This window comes from Hippichthys cyanospilos, chromosome 1, assembly GCF_059441005.1.
Source record: "Hippichthys cyanospilos isolate Australia breed blue-spotted pipefish chromosome 1, RoL_Hcya_1.0, whole genome shotgun sequence".
NCBI classification, from domain to species: domain Eukaryota; kingdom Metazoa; phylum Chordata; class Actinopteri; order Syngnathiformes; family Syngnathidae; genus Hippichthys; species Hippichthys cyanospilos.
Window position 1 is genome coordinate 12,028,537 of NC_142369.1, and position 23,450 is coordinate 12,051,986.

Consider the following 23,450-nt stretch of genomic DNA (forward strand, 5'->3'; position numbering starts at 1 on the left):
TAATACAATTTTAAAGTCCGACAACAAAATTATTTAAAATTCCTAAAACTTAACAAACATTATTTTTCTATTTAAAAAAAAATAGGCATGTATGTAATGTGTCAAAAAAGTTCTAAAACTCCATAAAATGTTCTAAAAATCTATTCACAATATTAAGTAGTTTAAAAAAAATAATCTAAAATAAAATCATGGTTTTCATATAAAAAAAATATGTTTAAAATTTATGGCCTGTATTATGACTCTGCAGGTCACATGCTGCGCTGTCACTGTCAAGTACTCAATTGTTTGTCATCCATCAGCATCCCCCATCCTCGTTCCCCGTCCCGCTCGCCCCCCGCATCCCTCAATCCCTCGACCGCGACATCTCAGACGAGCCTGAACACACAGCAAAAGAAACATTTCAGTGTTCAAATCACACTTGATCACATTTCGCTATCCTGCTTATGTTAGCTTACCAACTTTAAGCATGTTAGCACTTGAGCTATTTGCTTTCATTTCAGGATCCCACTTTTAGGTCCAAATGAAGTTAGATGGCTAAATGATAGCAAACAAACTGTTAGCATGTAAGAAACAGGCATTCAAAATGCGTCCGTTGTTTTGTTGGGGTCAAAGTTGAACATGAGAAGTTAGATTATATTTGCATTAACCACGTACCATCCAATCAGCATCTTCCGCTGCGCATGACATCTACAACAAAGACAACTCGCTAATTGTTCTATCAGTGACGTTTCTGTAGTGCGTGTGCACGCGCGTGCATTATCATGAGAACAACAGCTGCTTTCTCCCAACTGGACAAGCAGAACCAGAAGCACATCATCATCGTCTTCAGCTTTTTTCATGTTAACTAAGGATATACTAGTGTAGCATGGTCGTTAAGTGGCTAGCATGTCCATCTCCGCCGTGGAAGTTCGGTTTGAAACTGTGTGGGAATCCTTAGGTGTCCAACTTCCATCGGTGTGACAGCGAGTGTCATGCCTAGCAAGCAGTCCATTGTTGATCTATGCCGTATCTGGCCTACCATTAGCTTGTCTTTTTGTGCGCTAGCACCAATCCTTAGTGTACTCTGCTTTCTAAGAGAACAAGTGTCATAGATTGTCCTCACAAATCCTGATTCAGACTTCCCAGAGCTCTGAACCAGGTCTACATTTGTTTGCTTTGGCAGCCATTTTAATATGTTTTCATCAAATGTTGTTCAACCATTTTTGCCAACCTTTCAATAGAACACCAAACTATGCCCAGCTGCTGTCACATTTCCTGTTTGTACACAACTGTTTCCTGTCTGACTCCTGCCTCAGTGGTTCCATTATGCCAAGCATCAGGAAAGGCAATTAATTGCCTAAATAATCATTTTTCATACTTTGAATCAACTCACCTATCGGAACGTAAGCTAGGTCTGGCATTCTGTCTGGCTTTGATGTCATTTAGCTCATGTTACATTTTTTCAATTGGCACGTCGCACGTTCAAACCAACGCTGTGGGGATGAGTGTTAAAATCATCATTCAAGACGGTTACCGTTGTTACAATGAGTCTGCTTTAGTCAAATGTTTTTTTTTTACTAGTAATTTAATGTGGGATATTGCCAACTAGAAATATGAATGACATCATTGAGAAAAGGTCTGAAGATGACATCAACGGTGACAGACCCTTTAAAAACATCACTCTTCTTTTATTTGGATGACATATACAAAGCATTTCACAATCAATTTTAAAACAAATTAATCGTATTGACAGTTTGGGAAGGAATGGCCATCGCAAATGGATTTGTTTGATTTTGCTTGTCTTTATGAAAAATGTTTGAAATTCCAAAAAAGATTCAATGTGTTAATGGTTACAAGGCTGTATAGGTTCACATATTACATTGATAAATATTTACAGATCTAAAAATTCATCAGACCGCGTCGTCCAAAAGTCTTTGCAGATTTTTCTGCACCTGAAAAACAACAAAAATACAAGCTTTATTCTTTCAAAGATTCTTGGGCACCATTTTGCAAATTTTGCAAAGAACTCAATAACGGAAAATCTATAGCTACATTAGCTTCTAGCAGCTGTTGAATATTGTATATTGAACAGCAGATTAAGTGTCTATACATTTTTAATCGACATTAGCTGGTCTGGTGTCACTTTGTGCTGTTAGTGCCACATTATAGTTGCCGATCGTGTTCCATTTGTCACAAAGTCACGTGAGATGATGAATGAAAGCTGATTGGTCAATTAATTGAGGAATTCATACCTTCTCCAATTTCTTGAGGTTGAGGCTTAGCAGTTCAGAGAAAAGTTCCCTGTTGACATGATCACTACCTCGCAGGAAGTCGCTGCTGGCAAGGGAAAAAAAAATCCTAATATATGCAAATTTGTCTTGGAAAAATTGAAATAACACATCAGTACATGGAAATGTTATATGCTGATTTAGCTAGCTGCTATACACTGGGCACCATTCACATACTGTGATATTATTGTGCACATAATAATAATGCTAATATAATAATGCTCCCTGCTAACCCTTCATTAACGTTCTAACATGCTTATCTTTTGTTTAGTGAAGAAAATAACATTAACAGGCTAAACATACGGGAGCATAAGTAGTGCTTTGGGATACTATCTACATAATAATGTTTGATTTGATTTTTATTAAGCATATTAAACCACGTTGCAAAAATTTAAAAATAAAAGAAGCAGAAAGGAATAATGAGTATCACCAATAGATATTGCAGTTCAATGTACTTTATATGTTCAAAAGGCGGTAGAAAGAAGTACAAAACTTATCAAGTCCTACGCCTTGATTTCTAATGAACTCATATGTTATGTTGGGGTGTTTTGATGTATATTTTTTAATTGACTTTTTACTTTTACAATCAAATCATAGTACCAAAATTAACATGCTTAATGTTTAATTTATGAGAATACATAAAATGCTTAGTAAATTAAAAATTGTATTTAAAAAAAAGCACACATTTGCTAGCCCTTCAACGGCATTGGTGTCGTAATTCTTTTTTTTTTTTTTTTTTATTTAAAATGTCTTAAAGTAACATGCTGAGAATCTCTTTTTGAGTTCAATTTAAAAACTAAAAAAAATGTTAGCATGGTAAAATGTTATAGCTCGCTGCTAGCCCTTCATTGGTGAATGCTAACGAGCTAACTGCTAGTCATGTGAACTCACTCCGGCTGAGCCAAGTCTGCGATGGAGCCGAGCGTCGTCAGTCGATGCTCCAAGGAAAGCATCTTGACAGTCAGGAAGCACGACGACAACATCAAGATGCATACGCTAAAGGTGAATACACAGATTAGCGTATGCGTTGAGTATGCTATATAGTTTTGGCGCGTGACAAACACACACTCACAGAAAGAGGTAAACAAACAGCAGTGTGTTGAGGGAGAGAGTTTGTCCTCTTCCCACATCCTCTCGCTTCACTTCCGATCCTTGCTGCTTGCTTTCCTGCTTGGGAATCTTCAAATGTTTGGGATGTTTGGAATGAAGAATGTTCTTCGCTTGGTGTGGATGCTCAGATGCTGAGGTGGGAGAGATGTCACCGCACTTCAAGGTGTCCAGGAAGGGAGGAACTGGGAAGTCTGCAAAATGGGAAAAGAGGATCACAGAAGGGACACCCAGAAAGTAGTACGGCATTTTTTGCACTACAAGGTGCACCTAAAAGCCTTATTTTTTTTAAAAAGCTGATGGTGCGCCTTATAATCAGGTGCGCCTTATATATGGATCAATATTGAGATTGGGATTCGTAGATGGGGAATGAACTGATCAAGTAAGCTTTACCTGTTTCTTTTGTGTGTTTACAGTTGAACAAGGTTGCTCATATTGACGTTGAGTTATTATGCTATTGAGAGTTTAGAGTTATTATTTGAGTTATTATTTTTATTACTTTGAGTGTTACTATATTGCAATTGAAAATTTTTTTAAAAATGTCATTAATTGATGGTGCGCCTTATAATCCGATGTGCCTTATATATGGAAAAAGTTTTAATATATGTCATTAATTGAGGGTGCACTTTAGAATCCGGTGCGCCTTATAGTGCGGAAAATACGGTAGTTTTATTGATAGGAATAAAGCCCCCGTCCCACTGAGATGCGAACATTTGCGAGTGTTGGTGAAGGTAGGGAATGGGGATTGGTAATGATTCGTTCAAGGTCACAAAAGTTCCCTGAATGTAAAAGACATTCCGAAACGGGCCGTGGAGTTTTTTGTGTCCTAATAAGACCTGGAAGTGTAACGTATGACATGGAAAGTCATGATCATCTTAGCGTTTCTTCCGGCAACTGCACCCTTCGTGGTTCCATTTGGCCGAGATACCTGCCATCTTGTCGTCATCCGGTGTCTGGGAATCAGAAGTGCTGCTTTCCTCCGTGTCATGCCTTCTCTTCCGCAGCGTTTTGTCCAGGTCGGCAAAGTCAGCGTGGAAACTCTAATGAATATAAAGGCTCATCAAATGGGAATACTGCGTGCATTGTTGTGTTATTTTGGTGAGTGCGTATGCTACTAACCAGAGGATAACGCGGCGAGTGAGGCGATGTCCGACCCCGGAAGATGATTTGGGATGAAGACGGTATGGGACTGTTGCACGGACTCTTCTCCTTTTCAAACACAATTATTTGAAGTCATACGCACGTTGTGTTTAAGGGGCGTGGCCTAGTTCGGCCCAGCTCAGGTTGGCATCCATACCATGCAACTTGTAAGTATTTTCATTTTCGTATTTACAGTATTTGTTGGACTTAGACGTTTAAAACCTACCTCCAAGTGAAGACAGACAGACATGAGAAACTTGTAGGTGTTATCCCGAGCCAAGAAAGACACAAAGACATACTGCAGAAGAAAAAGATGATATAGCAAAGTTAACATGTGTTGGAAGTCTCGGGGGTTGTCGTTCATTCGGCTTTGCCCCGCCTCACTCTGTCATTTGCTGTGGTGATCACCACGGCGTTGGGTACCAAGAGAGCCGTCTTGGTCTTCTTGAGGTGGGTGACCGAGATGACCGGGATGGCGATCTGAAACAACAAGGAAATTTACTTTTGGACCAAATTATGATGGAATCATGATGGGAATCATCACAGGAATCCCAAAACAACGCTGTTGTCATTAAGATTGAAGGTGAGACGTGCAGAGCCAAGAATCCCACCGAATATTGAACTCATAGTGAAGTAATGACAGGATATCTGTTGGAATTATGATTGAATCGTGATAGAATTATTCTAGCAAAATCTTGATGGGAATTATTATGATGGGAAAGAAGAAATGTACGTAGACACAAGAATTTGAATACCAGCAACTACTAGGATGGAATTACCACACGATTATGTTCTGGTACTAACTGATATGCATATATAATTTTCATGCAATATTCCCCAGGAAATCTTTCAGAATCGTGATTAAATCGTCATAGAATTCTTGATGGACAGCTTACAGAAATCTTGGCAGGATCATTCTAGATAGCTGTCGGAAGAAAAACTTTGATGGAATTACGTTATAGAAATTCTCATGAAATTTGGATGGAATCATCTTTGAATTTTGATGGAATTCAAATTGTAAGCAAGAGATTCAAGAATGACCGTTGAGATCGACAGGAATTTTCATGGAATTGGAATTATTAGCTTGCGAATCAAGACAAAGCAGGACAGGAACGCTACCCGATGTGAAGGAGAAGCACCTTAGTGTCTTTTCCAAAGACTTTAGAGTGGAAACAGATCCAGTGGTCGGAGACGAACATGCGGCCCTGGTACAGGATATCCTTCTGCAGAGCGCATGTGTAACCTGAAAACAGAATGAGAAGTCACAAAACCTCATGTTGTTATACACACAGGGAAAAGCTCGCTTCCTAAATGTCCCGTGGAGTCTGTTTATACATTCCCCAAAGTAAACAAAGTTGATACGCGCGTGAACTTACTTTGTCTGAGTTGCTCGTCTTTGCTGATCTCCTTGAAGATTTTATGGTATTGACAGTTGCCCTTGGACAGCTGGAAAACAACAAACAACACAAACGTGAATTCCTCTTTAGCTAGGTGAAAAGAGTTGAACGTCCGTATTTCAAGTGCGGTATTGTGTGCGACCTGACTGTAGTGCGACTTCTTCCTCTCCAGCTTCGACTCCGGTTCGCTTTGCATGGGGTTCAGCAGAGATGCGTCAAATGTCTTTGACCTGCCACACATACGCATGCGTATGTCGTGCCAGATTAAAATTGATGATCTTTTTTTGAATGACGTTGCTTGCTATCGTTTACCTGACCAGCGCTGCTTTCCTGCATGCTGATGTGTCCTGATGTGGTTGATTCTCATTTTGTTGTTGAAGCTGAAGTGGATTTTGTTGTTGCTGGTCGGCCTCGCTGTTCTGCAGATGCTCGCCTAGCAATCGTGGACTTCTTTGACGCTCCTCCGAAGCCATGTCAACTTCAGAACTGAGCACAGCACATTCTCGTTTTCTTGAGTGCGTTTATAGAAGCCGTATTAACTGAATAACTAGCTCAATGATTGACGCACTCAGACAAATGCTTAAATTCCACAAGCACTGACTAAATTATCAGCTTATCATTAGCATAACTTTGTAATGAAAAATGACAGTTTTTTAAATTAACATTATTGTAAAATAATTAACTCACTCTGTTATTAAATAATTGCCTTACTGAATCACTAAAATAGATATTGCAAATATACCTAAACTATTTAAAAAACAGTTGTGAATGCTAAATGCAAAGACACTGAATAAAGTTAAATGCAAGTGAAATGATTGTACATTTTAAGTTGTCCCCATCCAGTACCATTAGAGGGAGCCTATGTACCAGCACTATGTAACTAAATACTAGCTGACTAACTTTCAAAAACAAACATCTCAATTCCTCATGCACCGACAAAATTACCAGCCTCTTCAAACTTCCAGTTTTAGTAACACTGATTACAATAACTTACTTAGATGAATTTACCCTCGTATTAAATTATTACCTTTCCAACTCACCGAAAGAATGATCACAATTATAGCTGAACAAATAAGCAAACAGTTATGAATGATTAAATGCTAACATATTGAGTAAAGTTAAATACAACAGAGTTGTACTTTTTAGTGCCCCGTCCCCATAAAATCCAAAGAGAGGGTAAATATTGTAATCATACCTAAACGAAATAAACAAACAGTAGAGAATTATTAAATGCAAACACATTGAGCAATGTTAAATCCAACTGAATTGTTGGTTTTAATGAGTCATCCCTATACGGTATGGCTAGACGGAGATTGTATATCACCATGCTTTGAAAATGACCAGTTTAGTTTTCGGCCAACATTCCAGCCATGGTTTTGTAAACTTGTGAGGAAACCAAAGAAAACTGACAAGCACAGGGACAACATGGAAACCCTATACGAAAAGGCCAAGCCAGGATTGGAACCCCCAGCCTCCAATCTATACAAACGTAAAAATGAAGCTCCGACCTGCCAGTCATGTGCTTGTCCTTGTGGTTGCGTCTGCATGTTCCTGAACAAGTTCTGCTGCCGCCGTCGTCTTCCTGCGGCGTGCTGGTGTCCGTCATATCTAGAACAGGAGTAGCACCCGAACCTCGCCACCAAACGCACTTCTTCACCTGTTTGTTGGCTTGCCTCCCACACCCGCCCAATCACGCCACAGGATGTGTGTGTATTTTTGCGAAGGGGGTTGTCAACCTTCGACCCAGCTGTGTGTTTGATGTGGTGGCCGCTTTTGGATAAATAGAAGATAAAAAGTAGTTTGGGGACTGTTACTCAGGAGAGCGGCAGAAGGTCATTCGATCCTTCTGTGTGTGTTGGTGTGTGTGTGTCATATGATCCAGCCATAGTTGAGTGTGAGATGTCTCCGTCTTTGTGTAGGAGACATACGATCCCTTTATAAATGTGTGTGTCTGCATAAATAGGTGTGTGTGTCTGCATAAATAGGTGTGTGTGTGTGTGTGTGTGTGTGCATTTGTGCATGCATGTGCATATGCGTGTGTATGTGTGTGTGTGTGAGTGTAGTGTAGCTGTATGGGTGTGTTTATGTAAGTGTGTGTAGTGTACATTTATGTGTGTGTGTGTGTGTGTGTGTGTGCGTGCGTGCGTGCGTGTGTTTATATACTCTACTGTGTGTGTACACAACCATGTGTTTGTGTGTGTTCCAGTTATCTGGGTATTATGTGACTTAGTAGTGATTTAGGTAGCAGGCAAGTCGGTTAATTATTTCAGTCTTTGGTAAACTTTCAATTAGTAAATTAGTTCATCAGTTAGTAGCTTATTTGCTAGGAATTTACTGGTGACAACAAAACATAGTTAGTTAGTTAGTTAGTTAGTTAGTTAGTTAGTTAGTTAGTTAGTTAGTTAGTTAGTAAAATATGAGTACATAAGCAAACGCAGGCAGATGGTTTAAACTATATTTGATTAGGTCTTGACTTCTATTTACAATATTATGACAGTTACTCAATTATGTCTGGTCTTTACAAGAAAAAAATGTTCATTTAGGGTTAAAAATTGTCATTCTTACTTCATAAGTTGTAGCCTCGCTCCCAACAACAAACATGCATATATACACACAGGCTGCAGTTATTTGTCTATGAGTCAAAGTCCAGTGTAAAATGTTTGTCAAAGAGTCAAAAGTCAACAAGATGACAATTTTGCAGACACAGAAGCCTGAGTATTTTCCACTCTATAGGCAAAGCCATATTTTTTTTTTTTTTTTTACCCAGTATGTCTTCTGTATCCCATTTGTACTGGCACCAAAGACAAAAATAATGCCTACACATGCCTACACATAAAAAACTCACATTCTAATTTTCCGGTCTTTTTGATCTACTTTCTTTCTGACTGACTAACTAACTAATATGCAAACTTACTAACTGACCACAAGATGAACTCGGGACTTACTGACAGATGACTGCCATCCTAGCTGACTAACTGACAAATGAACAGAATCATGAACTGACCGGCAGACTGAGTAACCCAGAGTTACTAACATCAACCAACTTACTGGCAAACCTTGCAACAGATTGACTGACTAACTAGATAACAGCTGATAGACAGAATGATTTACTAACTCCAACCAACTAATTGGCAAACCACCACCATAACTGTTGAAAATATACTCACTGAATGAATTACTCATGAGTCACTACACTACAGTATAACTGAGTCATAACAGCCAATCAGCTGGCTGACACACTGACCCATTAACTTCTAAACTGACTCAATGACTGATTACAACCAACTAACTTGCTGGTTAAAACCAGCCAATTTTCGAACAGGACAAAGTAATTTGCTATAATACCTATATATATTATTTACTTACTAACTCAACTAATTTACTATTTTAGTAGCTTAACTATCACTAAATGATAAACTGGATTATTTACTATCACTATGTAAACAAATTTACTCATATATCACATACATTTTTAACTAACTACTGATAGACTTACTACCCAGTGAATGTTTGTGATGTTTAAAGTTATGCTCAATAGGTCAACGTGTACATCATCCTCTTCCTGTCCCACTTCTCTTATCAGCCAGTTGACAACGCCCCCTCCCCCAAACTCTCCAACTAACTTGAAAACGATTCCCCCTTTGACTATGAGATGAGTTGTGCACACAGGCCACCGAAGAGCTTTATAACAATATGCTTTTTTTCTTCATTAAATGAACAGATATTCCTGTTATTATCTGAATGCAGAGCTATTCTCTTTTTATTATTAGTGTTTCGACAGTGAAGTGACCGGTGGTTGTATTGTACAATAGTATATGGTAAATATAAACTCATCTTGACCCTCACATGACCTCTTCCTCAAACGCCTCTGACTGCAGACGTCACTGCCCTACCCTTCAATTAATTGCACTACAGCGACCTCCAGTGGCAGACGAGCAAAAACATGATTGCGCTTCATGATCACATGTATACAATAAGTGCATAAAGCTTCAAATAAATGGACTAAACATATACATTCACATTTCATGAGCAAAATGAAGTGCGTGTTGACTTTCATACATATATTATTTTAATCATACCGGAATATTACAACATAGGTAATGTGCAACGATGAACCAATTTGTAGATACAGATCGATAAACCAACACATAAATACAGAATAAGTACAAATAATGTTACCGATGTATTTTCACAACTTGTATAGATAGATAGATAGATAGATAGATAGATAGATAGATAGATAGATAGATAGATAGATAGATAGATAGATAGATAGATAGATAGATAGATAGATAGATAGATAGATAGATAGATAGATAGATAGATAGATAGATAGATAGATTTTGATGAAACGAAACGCGGCTATAGTTGGCGAGGAATGAGGAGAAGCCCTCTGACGAGGTATCGCCTCCTCTCCCTCCGCCTCCTCTTCGGTCTTCGATCTTCGCATCTCCCTCCTTGGCCGAGCGAGCGCGCTGCTCCGACACACACATCCGAAGAAGAAGGAGGAGGAGGAGGGGGAGGAGGGCGAAAGCTTGGAGCCGCACATCAGGACGCCCAGCACCTGAACAACGCCATCCACCCATTCGTCCGCAGCTGCGCGCGCTGGATTGCGGCTTTTCGGCGCTCAGACGGCCGCATGACGACGTCACCCACGCGGCCAAGAAGCACCGAAGAGGAGCCCACACGGTCAGTACGCGGGAAGGTAGGAAGGAGCATTTAATGACAGCGAATGCGCTTGCGAGGGTGTGAAGGCCAAGACGGAGGTGAAGCTTCCTCCTCATCCTTCTCCTCACATGATGGTGATGGTGGTGGTGGTGATGATGTGCTATTGTTGTTTGGCACGTGCAGTCTTTGTCTGGAGGAGGAGGCTGCGTGTCCTTCCTCCTCTTCATCAATCGCTTTATTGTTTGCCTCACTTGACATCCTCTCGTGACGTCACGGATAGGAAAAGACAAGGATAAGCAGGAGGGGGGAAAAATCCTTGTGCCTGTGCGAGAGAGGGAATGTCATTCTTCATTCGTTGAGTGAGGAAGCAAAGATGGAGGAAGATGCGTGGCGGGAATGTCAAGTCAAAACACAACAACGCAAGACTGCAAAAAATAAGAAGAGGAAGACTTTGTGTGTGCACTTGTGTTGTTATGTCCACCAGTCGCCAGCTGTGTAGCCACCTGAGTGTGTTGTGTCTCGCCGGTGCGTGTCCACTAGTGTTGATGTGCAGTGTTTGTCTATGTGTGTCTTTTTTTGTCTCCACTGTCTAGTCTACATAAGATCTCCAGGTTTTGTGTCCAGCTTTGTTTGTGTCCATTGTGTGTGTCCAGTGCGAGTATGTGTTCAGTATATCTAATGTTGGGCACGACTGACAACAAACACAAGTCATTACATGTCCTGGTCCGTGTGTGTTTGTGTGTTCAGGTATGTGTGATTGCATTGTGGTTATTTTTGTTTGTGTGATGTTGTGTTAACATTGCTTTGATTGTGGTTGTTTAGTATGAGTTACGGGTAGTTCCATTGTGAGTTTGTTTTGTTACATACTGTTTGTTGTGACTATGGCCTTTTTGTGGTTATTTTATGGTTGTGTGGTGTTGTGCTTTATATTGTCTTACATTATGAACATGTTGTGTTATTGTTTTATTGTGGGGTTGTTATGATGTGCTACACGTAACTGTTTGTATTGTTTGTGACTGTCGTCTTTTTTTTACGATTGTGTGATTTATTCACGTGTTTCTTATTGGCATGGTGTTATGTTGTGACTGGTGATTGTGTCAGGGTTGTGTTGCCGTTGTTTTTGTTTGTTAAAAATGTGTTGTTGATGTGGTTGTGTTTATAAGTTGTTTTTGGTAAAAATGTGTTGTTGATTAATGTTGTGGTTGCACTCGGCTTCTATAATTTGTGTTAAGTCTAAATAATCTAGTGTTATGATATTGTATTGCGAAAAGGTACTCTAATTTTGTTGTTTCATGCAATTATATTTGTTATGATAGTGGCATGATGGTGTGGTTTATTTTTCAATAAAACGGGAATAGTGTGAGTGTGTGTTTGTGCGCATCATATACAGAGAGGGGATGAGGCTGAAGAGAGAGTATGCAAGAAAAAGTCACATGCGCGCGCACACTTATCAGTCATGTGACAACGAAGAGGAAGATGACGGCGGAACAAAAGGGAATGTCAGGACACCATACCAGGAAGACGATGGAAGGATGAGGAAGGTGTTTGAGAAGCAGAAAGGACAAAAACATTGAGAGAGGGAAGCTGATGATTGACAGAAGAGAGAGGCAATGAATACAAACTGGAAGTGGATGAGAAATACATCAGTGAGCTCCTATTGTGTTGCTATGGTTACCGAGAATGTGGGCTATTCTGATATCATAATACTTTTCTATCATGATTTATAGTTCTCTTTATACCACGATAGTTTAATATTGCGATACTTTCATGTCACGAGACTTTGATATCACGTTACATTCTTATTGCAGTATTTGGATATGTTTTGATATCACAACACTGTCAGAATACTTTGATATCATTATAAACTGACACCACAATATTTTGATTCTGATACATCAGACGATGATATTTTGATAGAACAATATTTGATACATTATATCAGCTGACGTCATGATATTTTGACCTCATGATGCCTTTATATCATAGTACTTGGACGGCCTACTTTCTCATGACAAGTGGAGCAGTCCAGTTGTGATTTAAAAAAAGTGATTTGGAAGAATAAAAACCAAAAACTATATCACAGTATTTATGCTGATATAGCAGTATTTTAATATTACAAAAAGTTAACATCAGAATTCTTGACTATCATGTTGTCACATTGATATTTGATGACACAATATTTTTGACATGAGAATGCTTTGCTATCATGATATCTTGATACAATGCGCTTTATCACGATTGTGATATTTTGATACCATGATGCCTTCGCTGTACTTGATATTTTGAAATATTTAAATAGATTGATACTTTGATATATGAATGTCATCCTGTGGCTTGCAGGTGGAGCCCATGTTCACTCCACCTGGCGGGGCCCCTTCTCCGGGCCAAGCAGGGGCCACCGGACCCCCGCTGTCTTTGTCCGCCACCTGCTTTCCTCCTGCCGTGGGCCCACCCACTTGTAACGCCGTGAGGATGCGCTCTGTCGGCACCAACACGCAGGAAGTGGCCCTTCCGTCCACACCTGACTCAGACGCCGACTTTTTGGGCCCCTGCCAGCCGGGTACCAGCGTCAATCTGGAGGGCATCGTGTGGCACGAGACCCAAGAAGGTGAGTTGATATCATATTGTAATTGTACATCAAGATTTTTTGAAATCCTTTGAGATCATATTTGCTATCACATTGTATACTGTACATATCATTATGCCAACACATCTTGGATCAAGATTAATTGATATCACTTTACTTTGATGTTATAATTCTATAATTTTACAATTTTTATAGCATTAAACTTTTATATCGTTATACTTAGATATCACAATGCATTGATGTTATATTTTGATACAACTTCTAGTTAAATCATAAGTAACTGATATCCCAATATGTACTTTAATGAGCATATTTGGATATCATGACACCGGAATTGCTATAACGTGATATCATTTATAAGAGTTTAATTCAATTTATAATATGTGTGTATATGTGTCAGGCGTGTTGGTGGTCAACGTGACGTGGAGGAAGAGGACCTATGTGGGAACACTGTTGGACTGCACCAAACTCGACTGGGCTTCTCCCAGGTGATGATGTCACATTTTTGCGCAAATTAGGTCGGGGTCCATCCATCCTGTCTCTATAGCCGCTTATCCTCACCAGTGTTGCTGGCTTGCTGGCTCCTATCCCAGCTGTTTATGAGCAACAGGCTGGGGACACCCAGAACTGGTTGCCAGCCAATCACAGGACACACAGGGACAAACAACCTTTCACAAACCCAATCACACCTGAGAACAATTTAGAATGTCCAATGCACCTACCATGCATGATTTAAAGTGGGAGGAAGCCCGAGCACCCGGAGAGAACCCGCACAGGCATGGGGAGAAAAGGCAAACCACACAGGAAGGCCACAGCAAGCTGGAATTGAACTTGGGGCTCTGTGAGGCTGATGTGCTAACCACACTTCCACCTGCTTTTTAAGGTTAGGGTTAGGTAATTCTTTTGTCCAAACTTCATTTTTTCGTCTTTTATTGCACCAAAGTGCTACAATAAGACTTGCCATGTTCCTGCTTAATACAGGTGTCCCATTTTCTTTACTTATTATACGTCCCAATACTTTTGGCCAAAACTGCATTTTTTGTTTTCCCCCTTTTTACTTTTTATAGCTATTTGAATACTATTGTCCAGACATCACTTTCCTTTGGTGTCCTACATTTGTCCAAAGTATCCACTAATTATACATAATTGCTTGTCATTAGTATTGACTGTAAGAAAGGTTAGCGTCTGATCTCAATTGTCACTGGTTGGCTGCTGCTGCCCGTGGTGGTAGCTGTTGCCATGGCGATGACAGATTAATCTGTGGTCTAAATTGCTTTGTGGACGTGCGTCACATGAATAGAAAGCAAAACAACTCCACTTTTTTGATCGACGAGCACGTTTAAAGTCAAACACTGTGTCGATGAAAACAAGCATCACAGGAGTGGGATGACATTGCTCAGCTTTTTTTGTGTGTTGTGAAGGTAGGTCGTTTGGATAGTAAGTTGGTGGAAAGGGTAGGAGTTTGTTCTTAGGTGGCTTCGACAGTTGGTCGTGTGGTTGATTAGTAGGTAGAATGAATGAAGAAATCAAATTTGACCTGTATGTGGGTTGTTGTTGTTGTTGTTTTTGTTTTTTTTTAAAAAGGTGTGCTAGGTAAAATGGTGTCACGGCGTTCTTTATGGTCGGACAGCTGTTGTTGATTGTCCTCCTGTTTCTTCAGGTTCTGCGAGTCTCCTTCCAGTGACCCAGAGATGCCAGGTGGGCGCGGCCGGGGGAAAAGACTGCGATTGGCTTTGGCGGAGCGGTCCTGCGGGGACGTGGCACCACCGGTCAAAGTGCGAGGCCTACCGCAACACCGGAGCCGTGGCGGTGGCATGGCAGCCTCACCGGTGCACAGCAAAGGTCGACGTGGAAGTTTGAAACTCCTCAGCAACTGCAGAGCCTCCCCGCCATTTTTCACCACAGAGGAAACCAAACCTGCCAACCGAGCCTCTGTCCTCCCATCTGGCAAGCGGAAAAATAAACCGCCTGCCGACTTGGACCTCAGTCTGGTTTCATCGGTGGACATGAAAAACGGGAATGGGAAGAGGATTCGAGCCAAATCCCGCAGCGCCCCATGTACGCCGCAGGGTAAGTCAGACCCCTCTTTTCTGGACCCAGGGGGAGGTTGCACCTCCTCACCTCCACCAATTCTCATCGACTGCCCCCACCCCAACTGCACCAAGCGGTACAAGCACATCAATGGACTGCGCTACCACCAGACACATGCGCACCTGGACGCGGAGGAACAGCGCAATCCAGAGAGTGAGGAGCGACTGTCGGACTGCGAGGACGGCATCTATGACCTCTCGGAGTCCACCAACAACAGCACCCCTGTCAACACCTCGTCCAAAAAAGCCACCCCTTTGTACAAGGTGACCACTGTGGGCTCACCCAAGAACCGGCGGCTGCTCCTCAGCACAAAAACGCGAAGGAGCTCTCTTCTGAAAGAGGGCCTGATGGACGACCTCAGCAACCTGCCTATTATATCCAACATGACGGTGGTTCTGGAGAACTGTATGGTGCCGGACCGAAGCGCCACCGTGGAGATGCCCAAGCTGGAAGCCGAGGGGCTGATCGACAAGAAAATCATCTGTGACAAGAGCAAAAAAGCCAACGGCAAGGTGGATAAGCTATCCAAGTCGCGAGCCAATCGGTTGATCGCTCCAGCCCCGGCACCACCGACGCTTGTTGCCATACCCAATGTGGCTTATCCAACGGACAGCCCCGTCTCTCAGCAGCCTTCACCCGTGGCAGCCGTGAGCCTAACAAGCAAGAATTTGTCCCTGAAACCCATCAAGCCAAAGCTCAGCATCGTCGTAGAGCCCAGCCTGGTCAAAACCACACTGTTGACCTGCAAAGAAACCCGCAAGAAAGAGAAGCGACGGCTCAAGGACAAACACAACCGTGACGCGACCGCTCGGACAGCAAACGGTGACACCATCAAAATGGAAGATGTTGCTTCTAAAATTGTCTCAAAGGAGATTCCCGGGAGCCTCCTGAAGGAGCACCTGAGCAAGCAAGACGTGACGAATGGGCTCATCGAGAGCCAGGAAAGCCGAATGGCAAGTATCCGCGCCGAGGCTGACAAGGTCTATACCTTCACGGACAATGCCCCCAGTCCTTCCATCGGAAGTTCGTCGCGGCTTGATGCCCCCGGGGGTTGTCTGTTGTTGGGGGACAGCAAGGACAACAGCCCCGCCTACTCTGACATCTCGGATGCAGGGGACGATGGCGTGTCCTCTGAAAACCGCCTGGACGGGCTCAGATCCAAGTCCGGTTCCTCTGTATCTTCTGAAGTCAACACTAACGGTAACCATAGTAACTCTAGGAAGACGCCACCCACGGTGCCTGCCCCATCTTCTATAAAAGAGCCCCTTTCCCCATACTACCACAGCTTTGAGCCATACTACTTACCGGGTACCTGCGTGCAGGCAGAGAGACAAAACATCTACCACAAAATTTCTTCTCACGATTCTAAAAGTAAAGACCGAAAGGAGGAGCCTAAAGATGACGATAAAGTCCCCGTGCACGACTTTGCAGACTGTAAGAAAGGTGATGGACCAGCAGCACCTACTCAACTCCAGCTTGCCATGAGTCAGACCCAGACTGCCTTAGCCCAGTCACTGTATTACGGACAGTACTCACGAGGACTCTACATGGACCAGAAACTCCTACTTGCCTCCAAATGCTGCGAGCAGAAGCAGCGTGGCTCAGCTGGGCGAGACGCTGCTGGGGATGTCAGACACTCGGGCGGAGCTAAATGTCCAGAAGGCGCTAAAGGCTGTTGTCCTAAAGCCATCCTGTCTTACTTGGAGGAGAGAGGAGAAAGAGGGCTGTGTTTGAAAGTGGACCATATCACGACCAAAGACTGTGAGGACGTCAAGTCGCCGTCCTCCTCCTCCTCCTCTTCATCCTCCTCGCACCACAACCCCAACTCTCAGACAGATCTGGACTCAAATATTTCCTATTCCAGCGTAAGTTTTTCCCTCTGTCTCTAACCGCCGCCCATGCTGTTGTGCTTTCATGAGCGATCGTTCATTCGTTGTGTACAGGTGCTCACGCCGAAGCTTAAGGCTTACTAACTCGGCCGTTGTTCTGTTGCATGTGTCGTGTGGTAACACGTAAATGTAAACATACAAACTGCTGCGATGTGCTGTTGTACAGATTCTTAAACGTCCCCCTGGGGCCGCCAATGTGCATCTGACATTTTCCTCCATGCAAGCAAAGCTCCTGACAGATGGTCTCTGATCATACGGTGTTCCATCTAGAGACCATTTCATAATCCATAAAAAATAGGTGCCAGGGAACTTCCAGGTGGAAAAATATCTTTTGACTGACATGTCGCACATTCAAACTAGAGTAATAAATGTTAGATTAAGTCTTTTTGGCACATGATAGCCTATCTAAGGGGACTTGAACTCGGCCATGGTGTTGCTGTGACCCTTGCTCTGCATCTTTCTACCTATTTGAACCCTGGCACAGATCATCTTGTCGTGAGGCCACGTACAGTCGTTTGGGTCAGGCAAGGTCGTCCTCCCTGCGCTTGGGTGGCCAAGGCAGAATAAGAGTAGGAATCATTTTCTGAGGTATTAGACCTTCTTCCGCTTCCAGTAGATTAAGTCTCCACAGCTGTGTATCCATCTTTCTGGAATACAATAAATAATTTAACGAATATCATGCAGTCTTCTGATAATTACTATTAGCATAGCGAGCATTAAAGATAAAAGTTTCCCGGGACACATTTACAAAAAACAATAAGGTAAATTTATCTTTGAAACCATTTACCTTGTTTTCTTAACCACTCTGTCGAGGTCAAATGACATCAAATGGTTTGTACCTGGAAGTCCGTATGATGTTATAGTGAAAATGTCTGAACTAGTCTCTCTGCAGTGGTGCGCTGCAGTTGTCAAAACCAAAGCGTGCTCCAAAAGCATAGTTTTCAGTTGGACCTTGGTAAAGGTCTCCGGTTTCTGGTTCGGCTCCCGGACAAACATGTGGACTTACCTCAAATGACTCACCACTGTTAAAACAGACTTATTGGGGAAACACTAGCACCAGCACCAACACTTGTCCCCATCGATTTAGCCCCCAGACGGCTCCACGTGGTCCCAACACCTGGCTCACAGCAAAATCTCAGAGCTGCAGAGTCCACTCGGGGAGGCGGCGGATGAGGGGAACGCGGAGAGGTCTAAGGAGTGGGGGAGTACAACTGAGCCGGCTGGGCCCAAAGCCAACCCAGCAGGTGGATGCATCGCTCGTGATGTTAAAAAAGTCCATGGACCGCACACCGTGCCGCCCCCCATCGACCCAGACGACTCAGACGGTCTACAGGAGGAACCCATGGGGATCCTGTCGGGGGACTCTCAAAATGCTCGGGTCGCGGTGTCTCCTCCAATGACACCCCAGCAGCCCTACATGCAGTACCAGCACTGCTCTTACCCACCCTACCTGACAATGTGTGAGAGCAGCGGAGGCTCCTACAGGGGGGCGTCACCCACCCTGGTGCACAACTACCCAGGTAAGGAACAACACTGGAAGCGTCTGTCCGTCTTATTTCAGACCCAATTAGACCATTTTTCTCACATCTGAGGCAGTTTAAAATGTGGTAGTAAGAGTGAAGACAAAGTGTAAAATTTAGCATCCATCAGCCGCTCCTCCTGCCGGAATCCTGTCTTTATCAAAGACACCAACAGATACAGGGGGTGAAGTGGACCTGGCTTCTCCAAGGTACCAGTAGAATAAGTGGAGACATACAGTCAGTATGGCAGCCGATTGAGGGGCAATTTCAGAAGATTGGGACTGGGATCGGGCCTGGGGATTCAAGTGTAACACATGTTTTCGTGGTCACTGTTCTGTTTGAAAGACACTAGCACCAATTTGGAGATGGTCAACTTGATTGTCCCAGCTTCCATAGTAGTAACGCAGTTGTAACAGACAGAAATGACAGCTGAGTGAAATAGAAAACCTGGAACCAACTGTAGGTGTAACGTTCAACACACAACACTTCACTTTTAACACTCTGTTACCATGTGAAAGGCATGACTTAATTTTTGAGATGTACACTAAAATTTTAACTTTGTGCCTGAAGGCTTCCACTATCCTTTGTACGGCAAAACGGCAGGGCGGGAGGAGTCAGAGGTGAGAATTTTTTTCAAACATGACAGAGTTATTTGAAGAAAATGGTGGATCACAGTTGTGTGCGTGCGTGTGTGTGTGTGTGTGTGTGTGTGTGTGTGTGTGTGTGTGTGTGTGTGTGTGTGTGTGTATCCAGCCTGATGAGAAAAGTTCTCCAGAGGCGGAGCGTGAAGTGGACCGAAGTGACCGAGGCCACACAGCGTTGGGCCGACACCTGCATACACACCATCACACACACCTGGGACTCACATACAACATGGTGGCGGGACAGTACGACATTTATCCGGGTGCGCACAACACAAGACAATAATGAGCAACACAACACCACACACAACACATAATGCAACACACCACAGTGACACAACTGACAACAACACATAGGAGCCATGTCATTGGTTGGTCTACGTTTTGTGGGTATGGCTCTGTAATTTTGTGTGCATATGTGTGTTAAAGGTTTAAGCTCCAGGTCTCTGGTGTCTGGTCCGCAGGTGGCAGGTCGAACTGCTGCTGGTATGTTTTACACACATCACGCCTTCATCAGTTAATCATTGTCTTCATCATTTTTTGTTCGCTCATTAACTAAAACGCTAACACTATGACACAAAACAAGGCTTGATATGTCACAATATTCATGACACTAATCTGAATATTTTTGGTTAATTCAAACATAGAGGTGTAGTTGTTAACAAACTACCTTTGGTCATATTCCAGCCAAGTTGGCATGTTAACAAATATTCAGAGAGCCTTTAACAAGGCCTTGTAGCTCAGTGGTTAGAGCACTGGTCTAGTAAACCAGGGGTCGTGAGTTCAATTCTCACTGAGGCCTATTCACACAAAGTGATGAGCTTTCACTTGCAAATCTGTTCTTCTTTTCATTTTAGTTTTCCAACCTGTGCTGTACTTAGCACCTTCGTCCATGTACCTTAACGTTTTTTAAATAACCTGACAATGTACTTGACTTGTTCTAAAATAGCGCTGCTGCTTGCTCATTAACAAAAAATCATAACGCTATTCTAAAAAGCTAGCCCTCACAGCTCAGTGCGCCACTGTCATGCCACAAAAAACATGTTGATAATCAAAACCGCTATAAAAGTTGGTCGTTCATAATCAAATTAAATGTGTTATTTGATCTATTGTTTTTATGTTTTTTATACAGTATGTATATATATATATATATATATATATATATATATATATATATATATATATATATATATATATATATATATATATATATATATATATATATATATATATATATATATATATATATATATAATGTTTTTTTTAACTTAATTAGTACCCAAAGTCTCAATATCTGCAGCCCTACAGGAGAAATGCAGGATGCTGCGATTACTTTCAAATGGGCTTGCAAACACTGTAAAAAATAATTGGCCATACATCGCAGCAAACAGGAGCTAGATGGATTTCCTTAAAGCTATTCGGGATTAGGACAGGGATCTCAGTTGTAGCTGAAAAATGAGCCTGGCTTAAATTTTCACTGCACACTAGACCATTAATTTTGTTGCAGTCTGCTCTGTATAGTATCAAAGTATAGATGTGTATTTCCATGTTTTGTCTCTGCAGAGAGTGAGTTGAAGAAGTAGAGATGCGGCAAGGGAAGACAAGCTTCGATTCCTTGGTTTTCCCCGGTGAAGCCTCCGTGAGAGGCCAACACGAGAAGCAAAAGGAAAAAAAGTACAAAAGTACAAAGTACAAAAAAGAACAAGTATTATTTCTTACTAGCGCCACCTACAGTACAGAAAATGTTTTGTACCACACAGAAATTGGACTTTGGAGGAAGGACAAGTGTACAGTGGTGTTTCTAAATGCACATTATTGCTCTGACTGAATGTATTGATGACGAAGATGACGATGATGCTACATTTGTATCGCTAAGCGCTAACTGTACGTGTTGATTGTATTGTCCTATGTGAGCGTCGCACTTTTTCTTCATGCCACTGTACATAGCATCCTTAGTCATGCGCTCATTATGCGCATGTGTTCAATGCCATTGGATGAGCATGAGGAAGGGGCGGATCCTATTGGGGCAATGCCGCTCAAGGAAAAAGGGAGTTGCCATTTGGTCAAGATACCCCAAATTTAAACACCCGTCTGTGATTCTTTTGCATACCACTAGTGGAGTTTTCCAAGTTCCCAGCAGCCCTTGAATGGACCGTAAACTAGATTAGACATGTACATTACAATACAGTAAAATAAACCTTTAATTCATCCTGCAAAGGTTTCTAACTTTATACCCAGGTTTAGCATAGAATATCAAATATTAAAGTTAATAGGGTGCACGGATTTCATATCAGTTTTATTTGTGGGTTTTAGGCAAGGCCTTATCACTTCACTTATATCAAGATTTCCAAGCAGTTATTGTTATTAAGAATGCTATGTCGAGTGTTACATTTCCGACTTCTCAGAAACCGTTAAATGCACCGTTAAATGGTGTTGAAATCCAAGAAGGGTAAAATAAGCTTTTATTAGTATGCCTTTCGGTCTGCTTCTGTTTTCTAGTTTTATGCCACGAGATGAGGGCTGTCTTTTGAAGGTGCATATCCCGCCATACTGTAGTTTTAGTAACATTCAAGATGGGGAATCTCACAAGCTTTTGCTTTTGCCCCGATACTGCCCCCTCCTCCAATGAACTACCTGAGCCTGTGATGCTGGATTTGAAATGACCGATACATGTGGTGCTTCTCTTCGATCTGAGCCCCCCCACCCCCCCACCCCCACCCACAGTTGCAGCCATACTCTCACATCAATAGTAAGAATAATATTAAAAGGTAACTAAATGTAATGAATCCAACTATAAATAATCATGTACTGTGTTATGATATTGTGCGTCCTCCAGCAACGGCTCTGCCTCACTCTGTTCAACCTACGTGCATACCGCATAATAACACATACATAGAGTACATACATACTACTTGAAATTGGTGATACAATGTCTGTTTACAAAATGCTGCCACGGGGGACTGTTGTCGTCATTCAGTGGCCGTAATGTATCTAATGAATACAGTATACATTCATATATTATGATTATTATTATCTCTCTGACATCAACATGGAACCTGCTGTTGCGTTTTTATACTGTATATGCCTTAATTCATATGTTTGGCAATCACAATTAAAGGATGTTTTTATGTATATATATAGATATATACGTATATATTTATATATCTATATATATATGTAGATATAGATAGATCGAAGTGTGTTTTGAATTTTTTACTCTAAACAACATCAAATATAAGGACTTTTTTGCATCCTGTCTGAAATTTCAAATGAGTTATTGTAATATTTTGAAATAATTAATTTTAAGAATGTTTGTATGCAGTTATTTATTTTAAAATGATGTTCAGATCACATTACAATATATAATTTAGAGTTTAAAAAAAAAGTTAATACTGTATAATGTAAACTATCAACCCTAACTAAAATGTTTCACATACAAATGTCAGTAGGTAGTAACTTTCTTGTGAATCTGTTTTTGTTTTCTTAGATTTATTATTATTATTATTATTATTATTATTATTATTATTATTATTATTATTATTATTATTATTTTTGTTGTTGTTATTATTTTCAAATTCATGGCCAATGATGACAAATATTGTAAAATATTATCAAGTAAAATAAATACATATAAAATAACAACGTATAATAATATTTTTGAAAAGAAACAATCAAATCATCACATGAAATAGAAAAATAAAACGGTCTCATAAGTATTTTTTGTATTGTATTTTTATTTAATTGTAATCAATAGTTGACATGTTCATTTATAGTTTGTAATTCATATGTATTGTATGTTTGGCAGGAACAAAGAATGTGTGTGCGCGCGCGTACGTGTGCACGTGTGTTTAGATAGATAGATAGATAGATAGATAGATAGATAGATAGATAGATAGATAGATAGATAGATAGATAGATAGATAGATAGCACAAATTAGCAACTTATGATCAATGTAAATTTACATTTTTGTTTTTTCAGATTTGCCGTTATTATTGTTGCTAGTAGTAGTAGTAGTAGTAGTAGTAGTAGTAGTAGTAGTAGTAGTAGTAGTAGTAGTAATTATTAAAATTCATCGTTATCGATTAAAAAAATTGAAAATATTCATCCGTTCATTTTCTAAAACCGCTAATCCTCACAAGGGT

General features: G+C 41.2%; 2 protein-coding genes and 1 non-coding gene across 5 annotated transcripts; 2 read left to right on the forward strand and 1 right to left on the reverse strand.

Moving 5' to 3' along the window:
• Positions 1–1,646: 1,646 nt before the first annotated feature.
• gramd2b (GRAM domain containing 2B) lies at positions 1,647–7,729 on the reverse strand. Of its 2 annotated transcripts, none has more exons than XM_088422397.1 (13): positions 7,420–7,729; positions 6,224–6,397; positions 6,054–6,141; positions 5,891–5,960; positions 5,654–5,757; positions 4,899–4,994; positions 4,741–4,812; positions 4,494–4,583; positions 4,303–4,414; positions 3,340–3,568; positions 3,159–3,263; positions 2,232–2,313; positions 1,647–1,931 (listed from the first exon to the last, which is right to left on the reverse strand). In XM_088422397.1, the coding sequence occupies exons 1-13, from the start codon at positions 7,515–7,517 to the stop codon at positions 1,890–1,892; spliced, it is 1,362 nt and encodes a 453-aa protein (XP_088278523.1). In that variant the 5' UTR covers positions 7,518–7,729; the 3' UTR covers positions 1,647–1,889. The 2 variants fall into 2 exon arrangements, with proteins under 2 accessions (XP_088278523.1, XP_088278517.1); XM_088422391.1 differs by having other exon boundaries at positions 2,232–2,316; positions 7,420–7,727.
• A 2,153-nt stretch (positions 7,730–9,882) lies between these two features.
• Positions 9,883–22,497, forward strand: znf608 (zinc finger protein 608). 2 transcript variants are annotated; one of them, XM_088422369.1, is made up of 9 exons: positions 9,883–10,616; positions 12,920–13,187; positions 13,567–13,654; positions 14,827–17,122; positions 18,234–18,666; positions 19,237–19,286; positions 19,420–19,570; positions 19,737–19,793; positions 20,871–22,497. In XM_088422369.1, the coding sequence occupies exons 1-9, from the start codon at positions 10,290–10,292 to the stop codon at positions 20,888–20,890; spliced, it is 3,690 nt and encodes a 1,229-aa protein (XP_088278495.1). In that variant the 5' UTR covers positions 9,883–10,289; the 3' UTR covers positions 20,891–22,497. The 2 variants fall into 2 exon arrangements, with proteins under 2 accessions (XP_088278495.1, XP_088278503.1); XM_088422377.1 differs by having other exon boundaries at positions 10,461–10,600.
• Positions 20,037–20,109, forward strand: trnat-agu (transfer RNA threonine (anticodon AGU)). The gene has a single exon. It is a non-coding gene; the product is annotated as a tRNA-Thr (tRNA).
• Positions 22,498–23,450: the final 953 nt, after the last annotated feature.